This window comes from Macrobrachium nipponense, chromosome 35, assembly GCF_015104395.2.
Source record: "Macrobrachium nipponense isolate FS-2020 chromosome 35, ASM1510439v2, whole genome shotgun sequence".
In the NCBI taxonomy this organism is placed as follows: domain Eukaryota; kingdom Metazoa; phylum Arthropoda; class Malacostraca; order Decapoda; family Palaemonidae; genus Macrobrachium; species Macrobrachium nipponense.
The window spans coordinates 16429373-16446160 of NC_061096.1; the positions used below are offsets into that span (position 1 = coordinate 16429373).

Genomic DNA, 16788 nt, shown 5'->3' on the forward strand with positions numbered 1-16788 from the left:
ATCTGTCATTTCCTGGTCGTCTATACCCATCCACGCGAACAGAATAAAAGCAGGTTTGACACTCGTCACAATAAGGCCAAAGAAACCACAAATCTAAAGCCAGGCCCTGAAAACTATCCACAATGTGTCTTTCAAGTCTACCATATACTTTCTTTAGGCCTCATGACACAGTACCTTTGCTCGACGATCTTTCACCAAACTTGTTTCTTATCAAAAACGTTATCATCATACACTTTTCCTTGTCTAAATCAATATTACTCCGCTCTCTTGTCACGGCTTCCATTACCTTTCCTAAACGCATCACCAAAACTCAATGAACCGTTTCATTCCTCAATCTTACATCGAACTTTTCATTTTCCAATAACCATGCTCGAACCATTTGATTTCTATTAACTCTCTCAGCTCCGGTACCATTCCAGTTTGCCCCAGTTCTGTCATTTCTACTCGGACCCATTTGCTCCTTGACCTTCAATATTTACATCCACACATAACACACTTCTTCTTTAAACATTTTCTTCATATCTGCCCTCGCACTGTGTTGGCTCTTGTCGTTCCCTCTCAATCTCTTCCCTAACATTCCTCTTGAATTCCTGAATTTCCTTCTAATTCTCGTTACTTGCAACTGCAATGAAAACCAATATTTTTGCAAAACCACTTTCCTCATCCATATATCTCTACACCCGTAAACATGACGTGTTGCTCATGAGGATTGAGTTTATATATAATAGATATATATATATATATATATATATATATATAATAATTATATATATATATGATATATATATATATTTATATTATATATATATATATATATAGGAAATGGAATAATGAAAACAGTTTAACGATAAAATAAAGGTTAAAGATGATTATAAGCATTAAAAGGCTACTATGTTACTGCAAAACAACATAGACTATAGTATTTCCAAACCTATTTATCGTTTTGGGCAGGGCAAGGGTGGTAAGTGGTGGTATTTGAAAGTGTATTTTAATGTTTATATATCTTATTTAACTTTTATATTATCGTTAACCTGATTTCATTCTTAACCCTATTTCCTATATATAAATCCAATCCTCATGAGCATTATTCGTTACTAGAAAATTCAATAGTATGGTCTGAATGCTTCCCTCTATATAAAGCTCTACATTTTCTCTTATAGTTTTTCTTTCAATTAAATATATACCTACAGAGTTCTCTGCTTACAACTGCATACACCAAATCTATTTTATATCTTATTCCTACCATTATTTAAGAAATATTTTTCACTCATAACTATTCCCCTTTTCCTCCAAGAATCCTTCCAAAAGATTTTTCTAAACTATGTACCTCTAAAGCACAAATCAAATTCTAGTCTACAATTGGAGTAGAGATTGGCCAAACGGCTAATTCCAGGTCATATTGAAAAAAAAGTATTTTACAAATATTTTTTTTTAAATCGTTAACCTAACAGACGGTGCAAAAAAAAAACTAGTAAATTGTGTGTTAATATACTTAACACCTCAAGATGCCAAAATCACTTTCTAGGTTACATTAATTATGACCATATGGAGGAAAACCAACAATCCCACATGCAGGAAGTGCATCATGTCTGAAGACTAATCAATTCGGCTGACATTTGAATTCACAATTTCATGAAAGTGCCTGTTTGATAGGGAAGCATGTGCGAGAGCAAGGCACGAAATTGACGATCAAGAATTTAAAGGATGGTAAGTCTCACATATATTTGAGAAGGATACAAATGGCTTTATGCACGCACCCGGATTCTTTGCAGCTGACCAATTCAGAACCATAATGTGATCCATCCTAGATCTTTACTGTAACATTCATTGTTTGGGCAAAAGGAACAAAAAATCTGACACATCGATAGGTGTACATTTCCAACCTTTTAAATATGACTCTAAAGGCAGAGGAAGAATAAGACAGACACAGGAAGTAAATTATCTTTGGAAACATTAAAATGAAATATAAGTTATAACATAAAACCGATAAACTTGCTTCGCTGAGATTTTCGTTCATACAAAAAATGGTAAATTAAAATGCAAAATAGTGGTTATTTTCCTCAGATATAAGACGTTAGCTAATAATGCACGCAAATAAACACAAACACACTGGTAACAAACACACACATATACATATATGTATACGTACGTACATACATACATGCAAACAACAGAGAGAAAGAGCTCTCTCACTTCTTTCCCTTTTGATACTGGACATCACATACGAGAGAAACGGAATTTTAACACCAATACTACAAACACAACTTTGCAAGAAGCGCGCGCGCACACACGCAGAGCGAATTTTTTAGGAGCAAATTTAGACCAACGGATTGACAGCCAGAGAAGACGGCTAAAAAGGCGGTGCAGAGCAGAGCAGAGCAGAGCAGAGCAAATGCCGCAATCACTGACGTCAACATGAACGCACATAACACCTCACCCCCCTGATGACTCCCCTCGTCGCAGTTCCCTTTGATCTTACACCTGTTCAATGTCTCACTAATCCAGCAGCTCCCCTTCCCCGCCGATCCAGAGCCCTCGTGAACTTTCCAAGTGACGTCATGGAATCCAGGTCAACACGCCTGTGCCTCTTCCTCGTTCTCTCCTCTCCTCTCCTCTCCTCTCCTCTCCTCTACAGCATCCTCGTCCCCTTCTGCCATTTCGGCATGGCTATTCTTCATGGGCCGAATTTTTGTTCCCCGTTCATTTATATATCGTATATTTCAAAGAGAGTCCCATCACAACTGCTATTCATTATCCTTTATTTGATTTCAAGACTTTACAAAATATACAAAACCAAGCATGTACTAATATACATAATGTAGGATATTTATCTATCTTTAGTAGTTACATCCAGAACATGTATAAAAATGAATTATGTAAATATTTTCCAAGGCAACGCTATATTTATGCGTCATTCAAAACACTTTATTTTTTCATATTTACCTTTTGAAGTAGTTAATGCACTTAAATATGCTTATAAGAGCAAACAAAAATGTTTCTTAGAAGGTACATGTAACTGCACTTGAACCTAAATAGTTTAACTTAAAGCAGCCAGTAAAATTTTTAAATTCAGAGAATTCATTTTTCTCTTAATATTTTAAAAACAAGCACATGCTCCAGGCTCCCTGATGTTCTTATTTTTTAATATATTTTTTTTTCAATAAGACCAGATAACTGATTGACAATACAGCATAGCTGATACTGGTTCACTAAAACTAGTTAGGACTCTCATTTTGGTTATAAGACAACGATCACTGGTGACTGCATGGCCATCTCTGGTTAGACATTGGTGGTAACTTGGTCCCAAGCTCAATATTCATATGCCCTTTGTCTGAAATATAACCTTCAAGTTCTTTAGAGGCCTGTGAAATTAACAACTCGATGTCAGGAACCTATCAATAAAAAAAATGTTGTGAACAATAATATGTGATAACAAGAATTAGACTCAGACTATTATTTATAAAAAAAAATAATCTATTCATTACATTAAGACTCAGACTATTATTTATAAAAAAAAAATAATCTATTCATTACATTAGTTATAATCTTATACACTCTATCTGGACTACACAAGCACCAAGAAAGCTGCTTTAACAATTGAGCCCACTTTTCATTACCATCTGTAGTAACAAATAGTAATTACACAGATCACGGAAATGAATGAATTGGGGTATACCTACATTATTTCTTGATATTTTATGATTACAAAATGTATTTTTTGCTCTCTTAGACTTGAAATTTTAACAAGTCTTCTAACACTTGTCTGTCCAGTCCACCTGCTCTGCAACTGCCGCAACTTTCATGTACGCCCATCACATTATCTACTCAAGCAAGATATAAGCAACTAGAAGTCTCCGTTAGGTTATTGTTGAAGCTGAACCTGACAGTTTACAAGCCATTCAATAAACACATACGCGAAAGTGAGAGAAAGACACCTCATTGTGATGAGGCGTCTCTTTCTCTCACTGTCATTTTACATAGGCATCTGACTGAGGGACAAAGCATAGCTTCTACGGTTTCCAGCTACTATAGTAGAGTCACATCAACCGTGCATTTGATGTCTAGGCCAGTCCCTTACGACGCTCCTGATTGGCTGTTGATAAGCCAATCACAGGGCTGGATACTCTCAGTCTCTCTCGAGAATTCACATAGGCAGCGTTCCACCCCTGAGGGATACTTTTGAAATACGTATCTCTAAAAAGAAGTGGAACATACATCCTGCCTATGTGAATTCTCGAGAGAGACTGAGAGTATCCAGCCCTGTGATTGGCTTATCAACAGCCAATCAGGAGCGTCGTAAGGGACTGGCCTAGACATCAAATGCACGGTAGATGTGACTCTATTATGGTATCTTACACTTTAGGCGCTATCATTTTTCACCCTCAGAGTAAACCTTACAATTCACCAGTTTCTTTTTCTTGCCTAATGCGGAAATAGATTTAGGCTTCTTAATACTTCTCAATTTTTGTAAGAAGCATCTGCATCATCAGACTTTTTCATAGGATCCCCGGTACCATTACCCTGTCAAGAATTTTCCCTTTGAGACGTAAACAGTATTATATCCATCTATATTTTTACAAAAGTTTCCTTTTTTTCCACAATTTACAAAAACCTTTCCCACCCCTCCCCACATCCGTTAATTCTTCTGTGTATTCAGTGCCCATGGTTAAGCGATTTTTTTGCTGGCTCCATTATATTTTTTTTCCTTTATGCCCAACTGCGTTCTATTACTTTCCCTGCATCGACTTTTACCCGAGACTATTTCATCAATCTATGAGAATCTTCATTTCGTTTTCTTTATATAAATTCCTATAAGTTTCCCACAGCTAGACAAGACAATCATCAACTAAAAAAAAAAAAACTATATTTTTTAGGTGCAACTTTTTTTTGCACATTCAGAAGACAAAGAATACAGCATCTATCTTCCCGCAATTTGGACAAAGCAATTATATATAAATATTCGTCCTCTTTTCATTGCAACTTCATACCTCAGGTTTTGGGGTCCCCAGAAATTTTGTTATTTAACTTATCAGGCATTATCTAAAATCATAACATCGATAGGACAACATCACTCTTCACTTAACATACTTAAGGGATCAAAGAAACATAGGCAACCCACTGAAATAACAGCAGAGGGAATAAAATCCAGAATATTAGAAAAATATCAGAATCACTAACTGGATACCAATTTATGGAAGAACAAACCTCATGAGAATTATAATAAGAATTGACTTCACTTTCATACTTTCATTAACATTCTGGACGTTATATTTTAATGATAAAAATATGCAAAGAATTCTTGTTCTTGAAAATGGAATAAAGTAAGACTGGGACTTCACTGAGCCTAGAAATACCACCGCTGAAGCTACTTATAACTATTCTATTTCTGGCCACAGCAATAATGCATGTTGCACAAATGATGAAGTCCACTGAGCATGTACAGGAAAACTTACTTGCATCAGGAACTTTTGCGCTTGTGGAATTAAACAAAATATGGAATTTAGGCCAAAGGCCATACACTGGGACCTATGAGGTCATTCAGCGCTGAAACGGAAATTGAGATAAAAAGTTTGAAGTGTGTAACAGGATGAAAAGCTCGCAGTTGCACTATGAGGAAGACAAAGAATATGGAGGGAGGTACAAATAAAGGAATGAAAAGGTTTGCAACTAGGAGCCGAAGGGACGCTGCAAGACCCTTAAGGAATATCTACAGTGTATCGCATAAGGTGCACTGACGGGACTACCCTCATCCTGAAGGCAATTGCTGGTGGTTTGGGTTGAGTGTCGCCCTCCTCCCTGATGCTAACATCCTTAGGCAGGAGGTACCTTGAGTTCAGTTTATCATTCTGGTTCAAATATGAAAATGGAAAGCTACACTGAATAACATTCATAAATATGATGGACTTATTTTCCGTTTCTTCATGAAATATCAGAGCACATTAATATCTTCGTCGACTTAAAAGGAATGCTAAAATATGTCATGATTTACCATGAGTTTTTAGGTATGTTTAATGAATATTAGACACCGAACAAAAAATAAAAGATTCTGGTCATTGACAATCCGGATTATATGGCATCCAATGAGCAAGACCAAGTTCTTGAAAGGGCTGACCAAGGGTCAGCTTGGAGTGTCCATGGAAATAAGAATCATATTTGCGAAGGATGTATGACGGCCATTACAGTTTGTTTTTCTCGACATTTTTACCACGACATTTAATAATGACTTATTGTATGACATCCCCAGCATAAATAACTTTGAAGAGTTCGACTACATCTATAATTATGGAGTTAAAATTTAGCTCTATAAAGATATTACGAGGTATCAGAGCTATTGTACAGACATCTGGCTTCTGCGGTAATGTTCCTTTGTCCGGAATCATTTTCAACACTCATCCAGATACCAAGATAATCAAACTGCTATATTTATAGAGCAGGTAATCACGTAACTTACTTTAAAAAATGGTTCCTGCAATTGTCTCTTATTATGCCACTATTAGTTAGTAAGACGATTAGAATAAAACTTACATTATAAAAAAAAGCAACTCGGTGGCTATTGACGATCACAACTGCAAAACTTTATATAATTCCGAACGTCAGCGTTGAAAACTTATTTCAAATTCATGCCACGAGGCCATATTTCATACCAGGTAAACATTTAAAAATGGTGCTGTAAAGTCATTATGTGGTGAAAAGTCAATGTTTATGACGCAAAAGCTACAATTTTTCTGACTGCGACAGCTGTCAAGTGAGATGGATCTTATCGCTCATAAGTCAAAAGTGACCGACGTGCAATAAAATTCAATGACTCGTACTTCGGTAATACTTGCGTACATATGCAAATATAAAGCATAATTATTTGCGTTGTTTTGTGTAAAAAAAAAAAGTAAATGTGTACGTTAGCCCAAACACGAGAGAGAGAGAGAGAGAGAGAGAGAGAGAGAGAGAGAGAGAGAGAGAGAGAGAGAGCAATATACCTAAATGAGATGCAACCAAGCGACAGGACGACAACAGGCACCAGATTATTGACAGCTCAATTGATTTTAATGCAACTCAGATATCGGTGGTGAAGAGTCGTGAAGTGTGTGTATAATAAACATACATCATACATACATACACATACATACATACATACATACATCCATACACACACACACACATAATATATATATATATATATATATATGATATATATATATCATATATACCACACACATATATATTATATATTATATATATATATATTAATATATATATATATAATTAGTTTATTGTGTGTGCGTGCATATATATATGTTGGCCACGTGCATCCAGCTGACAGCTTCAATAATTTCAATCCTATGCCTATAATACTGATTGGCATGAGTATACGTTTTAATACATCTAGTGTATCCTGTATAATATTCAAAGGTGAACAAATTTATTCCAAATCAAAATATACATATCATCAAGGACAAGAAATTAATCCACCTCTCTCTCTCTCTCTCTCCTGCTCGTCTCTCTCTCTCTCATCTCTAACTCAAAAAGAAAAATAGAGTACTTAGAAGAACTAACCCAAATTGAAAAGAAAATAGATATAATGAATATAAGTGAAACCTGGTATTCCCAAGAGACTGGGAATGATGATCAAATAAAAGGGTTCCAAACTTATAAATCAGATAGAAAAAATAGGAATCAAGGGGGAACCGCAATATATGGGAAAGACAAAAAACAAGGAAAAATATATGAGAAATATAGTAACTCAGAATGTGAACTAATAGCGGTAGAATTTGAATCTGAAAAATTAATGAACATAGTAATATATAGACCTCCTAATACTAAAGAGTTTGACTTAATAATTGAAAAATTGGATGATATATGTAGAAATCACAAGGACTGGACTATTCTCCTATCTGGTGACTTCAACTTTCCTTTCGTAGAATGGAAAGAACGAATAGGAGATTGTGGATGTACTTATACATATAAAAAAGAGAGTAATAGTAGTGCAGAAGATAAGAGGCAATTCGAAAAGCTATTAGATATGCTACTAGAATACAACATTCAACAAATAAATCACCTGCCAACAAGAAAGGAAAATACTTTAGACCTAGTATTTGTGAACGAGATGAATTATGTTAAAGAAATAATAGTTTATAATGCGAGTATTTCAGACCATAATGTCATAGAATTAACAGTTCATTCCAAAGCAAGTGAAAACAGAGATAAGCAAGAAATGAAAAAGTGGGAAGGATATGGAAAATACAACTTCTACAGTTAAAAATATAAAAATGGTCAGAAATAAATGAAGAATTAACAAAGATTGGGATAACATTTTCGTAAGCGATGACATAAGGGTAAATACGGAGATATTATATAAAATATTAGAGAAAATAGTGGATAAACATATACCGAAGAAGAAAAGTAAACATCATTCATGCATACCAAGAGACAGAAGGATCTTGTTCCAGAAAATCAGAAAGTGGAAAAAAGGTCTTGCAAAAGAAAAAAATGCATGGAAAGTTATAGAACTAAAAAGTAAGATAGAAAATGCAGAACAAAAGATTATACAATCAAAAGAAAATGAAAAACGGGAATTGGAAGAAAAAACCCTATTAAATATCAAGCAAAACCCCAAACTATTATACTCATATGCGAAGAAGATGAATAAAAGAAGAATAGAAATAGGCCCTCTGAGAATTGAAGGGAGATTAACGAATGAAAAAAAAGGAAATTTGCAACATACTGGCAGAACGATATAAGAGAGAATTCACCCCTAGAAATAGATAATGAAGATAATGATATAGAAGTAAGGGACGAAAATAGTGAATATTTAGCTGACATAGAAATTAATGAAGCTGATATTGTGCAGGCAATTAATGAAATTAAAAATGGAGCTGCTGCAGGGCCTGATGGAATCCCTGCTATTTTGTTAAAGAAAGTAGTTCATTCTATCGCAAAGCCACTTGCAATATTATTAAGACAAAGTGTAGATACAGGCAAGATTTATGATGAGCACAAATTAGCATATATCACCCCTACTTTCAAAAGTGGATCAAGACTTGAGGCAAGTAATTATAGGCCTGTGAGTCTAACATCACATATTATGAAAGTGTATGAAAGGGTAATGAAGAAAAATATTATGAAACATTTAATAAAAAATAATTTGTTTAATATAGGACAACACGGTTTCGTACCCGGAAAAAGTACACAAACCCAACTGTTAGTCCACCGTGAGAACATATTCAAAAATATGAAAAGCGGAAATGAAACAGATGTGGTTTATCTAGACTTTGCAAAAGCTTTTGACAAAGTAGACCATAATATATTAGCAAAGAAAATTAGAAAACACAATATCGTAGATAAAATAGGAAGATGGTTAAAAGAATTTTTACACAACAGAAAACAGATAGTTATTGCAAACGATGAGAAATCGGATGAAACCAAGGTAATATCCGGTGTGCCACAAGGTACGGTGTTAGCTGCAATACTGTTTGTTATTATGATTGAAGACATAGACAGTAATGTTAAGGATTCGGTAGTGAGTAGTTTCGCTGATGACACAAGAATAAGTAGAGAAATTACTTGTGATGAAGATAGGAACGCTCTACAAAGAGACCTTAACAAAGTATATGATTGGGCAGAGGAAAATAGGATGGTATTTAACTCTGATAAATTTGAATCAATAAATTATGGAGACAGAGAAGGAAAGCTATATGCATATAGGGGACCTAATAATGAGACAATCACAAATAAGGAAGCAGTTAAAGACCTTGGTGTGATGATGAATAGGAACATGTTATGCAATGATCAAATAGCAATTCTTTTGGCAAAATGTAAAGCAAAAATGGGAATGTTGTTACGGCACTTCAAAACAAGAAAAGCTGAACACATGATTATACTTTATAAAACATATGTTCGTAGTCCACTTGAATATTGCAATATGATATGGTACCCACACTATCAAAAGGATATTGCACAAATAGAGAGTGTACAAAGGTCCTTTACAGCTAGAATAGAAGAAGTTAAGGACCTTGACTACTGGGAAAGACTACAATCATTAAAATTATATAGTCTAGAAAGGAGAAGAGAACGCTACATGATAATTCAGGCAAGGAAACAGATAGAAGGAATAACAGAAAATATCATGGAACTAAAAATATCAGAAAGAGCAAGCAGAGGTAGATTAATAGTGCCCAAAACAATACCAGGAAAAATAAGGAAAGCACACAGGACATTAATCCACTACGCACCAGCATCGATAATGCAGCGTCTATTCAATGCGTTGCCAGCTCATCTGAGGAATATATCAGGAGTGAGCGTAGATGTGTTTAAGAATAAGCTCGACAAATATCTAAACTGCATCCCAGACCATCCAAGATTGGAAGATGCAAAATATACCGGAAGATGTACTAGCAACTCTCTGGTAGACATTAGAGGTGCCTCACACTGAGGGATCTGGGGCAACCCGAACGAACTGTAAGGTCTGTAAGGTAAGGTCTCAGTCGAACTTGGAGGTCGTCCTCTAGGGAGGGAAAACATGAATCCAATAAGTCCCTCACTTCCTCCCCTTCGTATTCCCTTTGTGCTTCTCACCCGTTCCCTTGAGAGGAGAAGAGCTCGGGGGAATAATGGAGAGAGAGAGAGAGAGAGAGAGAGAGAGAGAGAGAGAGAGAGAGAGAGAGAGAGAGAGAGAGAGAGAGAGACGGGAGGGAGGGTTAGGGACAGGTAGTGGAAAGGCAGGAGTGACGTTCATAAGAAGAAACAGGAACCATCGAAGGTTCGGGATGAAAAAAGAAGGTATTGTAAGGCAAACAATAGACCCAAACTGAGGGAAGAAAAGAGCTCCATCTAACTAACCCCTAACCCTCCTCCACCAGTGCACTCCCTTCTTTTCATCCCACTCCCAAGGCTCTGCTTCAAGACGGTCTCCTGGGTGTTCGTGCCTTCTTCCTCTTCCCTCTTGCCACTTTTTTTCGCTTTTCGGGGTGACTCGTTGTCTTTGGAAAATGCCATTTATTATCATCTCAGCGAGTCATTCCTTTAGTCTTTGCCAAACGTGTCATTAAGTCTGATATGTGATTTTAATCAAAATTTTAACCATATATCTTTCTGCAGATGGAAAATTCCAAAGCATATTTTAAGAAATGAGAACCTTTATCTTTTTTCACAACTTGTCTGTTCTGAAGCAATATATTTCCTAGTTTCCTTTTTCTCGCAATATTTTCGACGATCGTTGACACTCGTCAGTTTTTTTATATTTAACTAAATCAGTTTTGTGTATCTGCCTCAAACTTTATCATCCTTGTTATCTAGGGAGTTTTCCACAGCGACGGATGGAGAACCTTCCAGGCCCTTCTTTCCCACAGCCATTTTCAATAAAACGCATTCATTATACCTTTCAAGTGGATGCTGGCATTCTTTACATATATTGTAAAGAACGTGTAATTGAGCTTCACTTTATTTTAATAACAAGCCTACTCTTATTCTTTTCTACCAAAGAAAATTTCTAGGAGTTAAAATTCCTTTCAGAGATTGGTTTTAATTGTACAAGAGAAGGTATTAATTTGTCAACTGTTTCACGTTTTCAAGAGATGACTTCATAAAACTAAACATTTAATAGCTACTTTCAGTTCTGATTCTTTTCTTTTTTTTAATAGAGCAGGCAATGGGATGGGCACCGCAATGCAAATTTCTAGACCAGAAGAACAGAAAAGGAAAATAAGTGGGGTTTGATTAAAATTTTTATGAATCTGCATCATTGCTCTCTGCACCAGGAACTGGATTTGTATCTTTATTCTCTGGATCAGTAACTGAATCTGCACCTTTACTCTCTGGACCAGGAACTGGATCTGCACTTTACTTGGTGGACCAGTAACTGGATCTGCACCTTTAATCGCTGGACCAGGAACTGGATCTGCATCTTTACCCCCTGGACCAGGAACTGGATTATATTTTTACTCTCTGGACCAGAAACTGGATCTGCATCTCGACTCTCTGGACCAAGTATTCAATCTGCACCTTTACTCTCTGGACCAGGAACTGGATCTGCACTTTATTTGCTGGACCAGGAACTGGATCTGCACTTTCAATCGCTGGACCAGGAACTGAATCTGCATCTTTACTCCCTGGACCAGGAACTAGATTGTATTTTTACTCTCTGGACCAGAAACTGGATCTGCATCTTGACTCTCTGGACTAGAAACTGGATCTGCATCTTGACTCTCTGGACCAGGAAATGGATCTGCATCTTGACTCTCTGGACCAGAAACTGGATCTGCATCTTGACTCTCTGGACCAGGAAATGGATCTGCATCTTGACTCTCTGGACCAGAAACTGGATCTGCATCTTGACTCTCTGGACTAGAAACTGGATCTGCATCTTGACTCTCTGGACCAGGAACTGGATCTGCATCTTGACTCTCTGGACCAGGAACTGGATCTGCATCTTTACTCTCTAGACCAAGTATTGAATCTGCATCTTTACTCTCTGGACCAGAAACTGGATCTCCATCTTGACTCTGGACCAAAAACTGGATCTGCATCTTTACTCTCTGGTCCGGAAACTGGATCTGCATCTTTACTCTCTGGACCAAGAATTGAATCTGCATCTTTACTCACTGGACCAGAACTGATTCTGCATCTTTACTCTCTGGACCAGGATTAGACTGCATCCTCATTATCTAGACCAGGAACTGGACCTGCATCTTTACTCTATGGACCAGAAACCGAATCTGCATCTTTACTCTGCATCTTTACTCTCTGGACCAGGAACTGAATCTGCATCTTTACTCTCTGGACCAGGAACTGAATCTGCATCTTTACTCTCTGAACCAGGAAATGATCTTTACTATCTGGATCAGAAGTCAGAACTGATCTGTATATTTGTGAACTTCACTGAAACAGGAAGTGCCAAAAACTACAGCAGATGCAAAACCCTGGAACTTTATGCAGGCTACGAGCAAAGTTTACCTGCATTCAAATCAGAGGATCTTAAGGGCTTAGCCAAAAAGTAGAACAATTAATATTTTTAACTATTTTGGTTAAAGTGACCAAACTCTTCGAGTCTTTTGTGCTGACATATTAACATAATCTGACTCAACAGTTACCTGGTTGTGTATTGTCAATCACCCCCACCACCCCCGCCCCAGGGGTTCGTCAAGGCGTGTCACTGCAAATGGAATGACGAATTTGGTTCAGCAGGTTTCAGTTCACATTTATTTCTCGCCTTATTGTCTTTAAACACTTATTTCTTTGACCTTATACCTTATTTACACACTTCCTTTTTCGCAAAGAATGAAAAACAAAAACTAAAAAAACTGGTTAATATAAATCATCTCTGTCCAACAATAACAAAACAATTCCACATTATCTTGACACCAAACTATACTCTTTTCATCTGTCCATCCGCCAGTGGTGTTTTTGTATGGTAACACTGCGTCCCGGGCTTGAAATAGTTACGCTGTGTAAGTTTTAGGTAAATAAAGGATATCTGGTTGTACATTTGCAACTGAAAAGTGTTTTAATAATTTACTGGTTGCGAATTACACCGTTAATATTCGAAATAGAATATTGTTATTATTGTCGAATGTAAGCTGCCTTTTCGGGGTGGCGAATGGAACAGCCAGACGCAAATTCCATCAAACAGATGCTAAACCAAGTTACGTCATATCGTATCTGGCTGAAACGCACTTTATAAAAATTAACAGTACATACTGATATACTTACGTATAATGAAGTAATACGTTGACATCTTGCCGTAGTGAACAGCGAGAGAAGCAGTTTTCCCGCCACTGCGTCTGGCTGTTCCATTCGCCACCCCGAAAAGGGAGCTTACATTCAACAATAATAACAATAACCTATTTCGAATATTAATGGTGTAATTCGCATACAGTAAATTATTAAAACACTTTTCAGTTGCAAATGTACACCCAAATATCCTTTTATTTACCTAAAACTTACACGTAGCGTAACTATTTAAAGCCCGGGACGCAGTGTTACCATACAAAAACCCCACAGCCGGATGGACAGATGAAAAAAAACAGAGTATAGTAAAATCCTCTAATCACACCGAACTGGATGAAAGTCTAAGTAAATGGAAAAAATCTACTTCGTCCCAAATTGTTGAAAAAAGTTAAATGTCTGACAAAAACTGTCTTTTCATGTTGCACATCTGCTTGTTATTGCAACGCCAGACGACAAAAATAAATTTCAGCCTAGGCTCCAATTAGCTCTGCTTGTAGTACACTGTCTCTCCGACCCTTGTGAGAACTCAGAGTGTTTATCTTCCGGATGGAAAAGTCTGGGAAATCGATACTGGAAAAGCTTTAATGAGAATGTTTCAGGTTGTTGTACAGGAAGGTAGACTTGACCTCAATAGAGCATTGGCCAAAAAAACGTATTCACACGTAAGTAATCAAATCGTCATCAAGTAGTATAGTTGTTTGAAAGGTGTGATTTTATCAGACAATCTGCCGTCGCTTTAATCATATCGAGGAGACTGATGACAGATAAAGAACCTATGTGAGACTAAACATGGCTGGATAAGGCACGTTTCAAGTTGTAACAAGTACAAAATGGGCCGAAGTTTCTTCGGTGCAATCGAGTTTTCTGTATAGCGTATTATGCTGTATGAAACTCTCAGCCTCGGATAATGAAAATTTCAGCCGCGACCCAATGAAGGCTAACTTTAACCGTAAATAAAATTTTTAAAAACTACTTAGGCTAGAGGGCTGCAATTTGGTATATTTGATGATTGGAGGGTGGATGATCAACATACCAATTTGCAGCCCTCTAGCCTCAGCTATTTTAAAAATCTGAGGCCGGACGAGCAGACAAAAAACCATCTCAACGGGTGTTTTTTTTTTCCCGAAAACTAATAATTGAGACGAAGAAAGGAACTTATTTGTCAACTGACCAATCGAAGACAGGTCTAAAGTAGCTTGATCACGAAAAAAAAATATATAATTGTAGTAAGGTAGAGGAGAAAACAGGATTTTTAAGCGTTGGAGGTTTCATATTTAAGGTGACTATTTTGTAGTTTCTCCATTCAGAATGGAATATAGACAGATCAAACAACGGTTGAGTGACACCGTAAAAAAAAAAAAAAAAAAAAAAAAAAAAAAAAAAATCTTACCCACCATTAAAACCACAAACTTACGAAGTAGACTAGAGAGAGTCATTGATAAAGAAGAAAATGAAAGTAGGTGAATCGAATCACTGATGAATAAGACAACAAAGAGTAGGTGAAGAAAAAAAAAAAAACTCCAAGGACTTCCATAGGCTAGGGAAACCAACCGTTCGTGTTTTCGACAGCAGATACAAAGCTACAAATTATCTCAGACACGAGAATAAATTAGGCCATAATCAGCGAGTTTGATTCACAGCCCTATTCCAGACTCAGCTGTGTGACCTATGGACGTCGAGGGCAATAGCAAGAGCTCTCCCAAATCCCGCAGCGACATCGACCAAACATCGATAAGAGAGGAGCTCAATTCCCCACTAGACGTTGCCTTCAGGAGGCTATATCGGCAATCTGAAAGATGAGAATTGGAGTAGAGGTGTTTTTACTCAGTGGGAGTTGAGTAATGCAGCTTCAGAGATGTTAGCAATAGAATGGTGGCTGGAAGTATTACAGTGGTCACAATTTACGAGCGCTGCACCAAACATACTTGCAAGAGAAAGGATTGGCGCACGATTTAACGCAAAACGGGCCAAAGCAAAAGAGCCAACAACAAAATTAAACAACAACCACATCAAACTCCTCAAGGCATCTCTCTTTCTTTGAGTGGAGATGAGAAAATCATAAAATAACACCTTCAAATAATCATCCATTATAGTTTTTGCACGAGAGAGAGAGAGAGAGAGAGAGAGAGAGAGAGAGAGAGAGAGAGAGAGAGAGAGAGAGAAGGGGGGGAGGAGGAACTCCAGTTTTGAAAGGTGTGGCCTGAAGTTATGAATATATTTGGCACCCCACACTCACGATTGCTAAAGATAGCAACTCCGTGCCTAAGTTATTGGCTATCATAAATTCAAGGTCACGTTATTCTTTACATAACCAAGAGAGAGAGAGAGAGAGAGAGAGAGAGAGAGAGAGAGAGAGAGAGAGATACACGTGCGTATAGCCGCCATGAATATGTAAATAATAATAAATTTACTTATCGACAAAGTAAATTGAAATAATATCTATAACAAATACACGCTCCCATACACATAAGCTAAGAATAACTATTCATGTAAAAATAAATACACATGCTAGAGAGAGAGAGAGAGAGAGAGAGAGAGAGAGAGAGAGAGAGAGAGAGAGAGAGACTCCTCGGGACGAAAACAGGAAAGCCTTTGAACCGAGGGACTGATCGGATAATGATCAAATCCACAGCATGTTTGCGTTCCAACCAAATTCCAGACAATATGACCACCACTTAAATTAAGGGCATTAATGACGAGCATAACATTATATTTACTATGAAGGCCTGTGGTCTAATTTTTTTTTTTTTTTTTTTTTTTTTCCGTAAGGCGAAGCTTTAATTTTATCGACGTCCCTTTTTGCATACATTAATTCGATAACCAATGGAACAGATTTTTTAAATAACTCGCAACTTGAATTACTAGAGTAAACATGAGGTAATTTTCAGAAACTCCTAACAAATGAATGAAAACCGTCATTTCATTGTTCAGTATTGTTTCACAGTTTTCTAGCTTCAAGTAACACGGCGTGATTATAATGGCAAAGATGATAAGTGGTTAGAGTGACATGTGATCTGTCTTTGGTAGAAGTGAAAGCAAAGGTTCATTTTAATTGGGAGAGGCAGTTAA

General features: G+C 36.8%; 1 protein-coding gene across 1 annotated transcript; it reads right to left on the reverse strand.

The window, feature by feature from the left end:
* Positions 1 to 12113: 12113 nt before the first annotated feature.
* On the reverse strand, positions 12114 to 12584 carry LOC135208289 (undifferentiated embryonic cell transcription factor 1-like). Its single transcript, XM_064240392.1, has one exon. It carries the CDS (start codon positions 12582 to 12584, stop codon positions 12114 to 12116), a length of 471 nt encoding a protein of 156 aa, XP_064096462.1.
* Positions 12585 to 16788: the final 4204 nt, after the last annotated feature.

Coding starts and splice junctions, on each gene's coding strand:
- LOC135208289 (XM_064240392.1), bottom strand. CDS start 12,584: ATGCAGATTCAATTCTTGGTCCAGAGAGTAAAGATGCAGATCCAGTTT.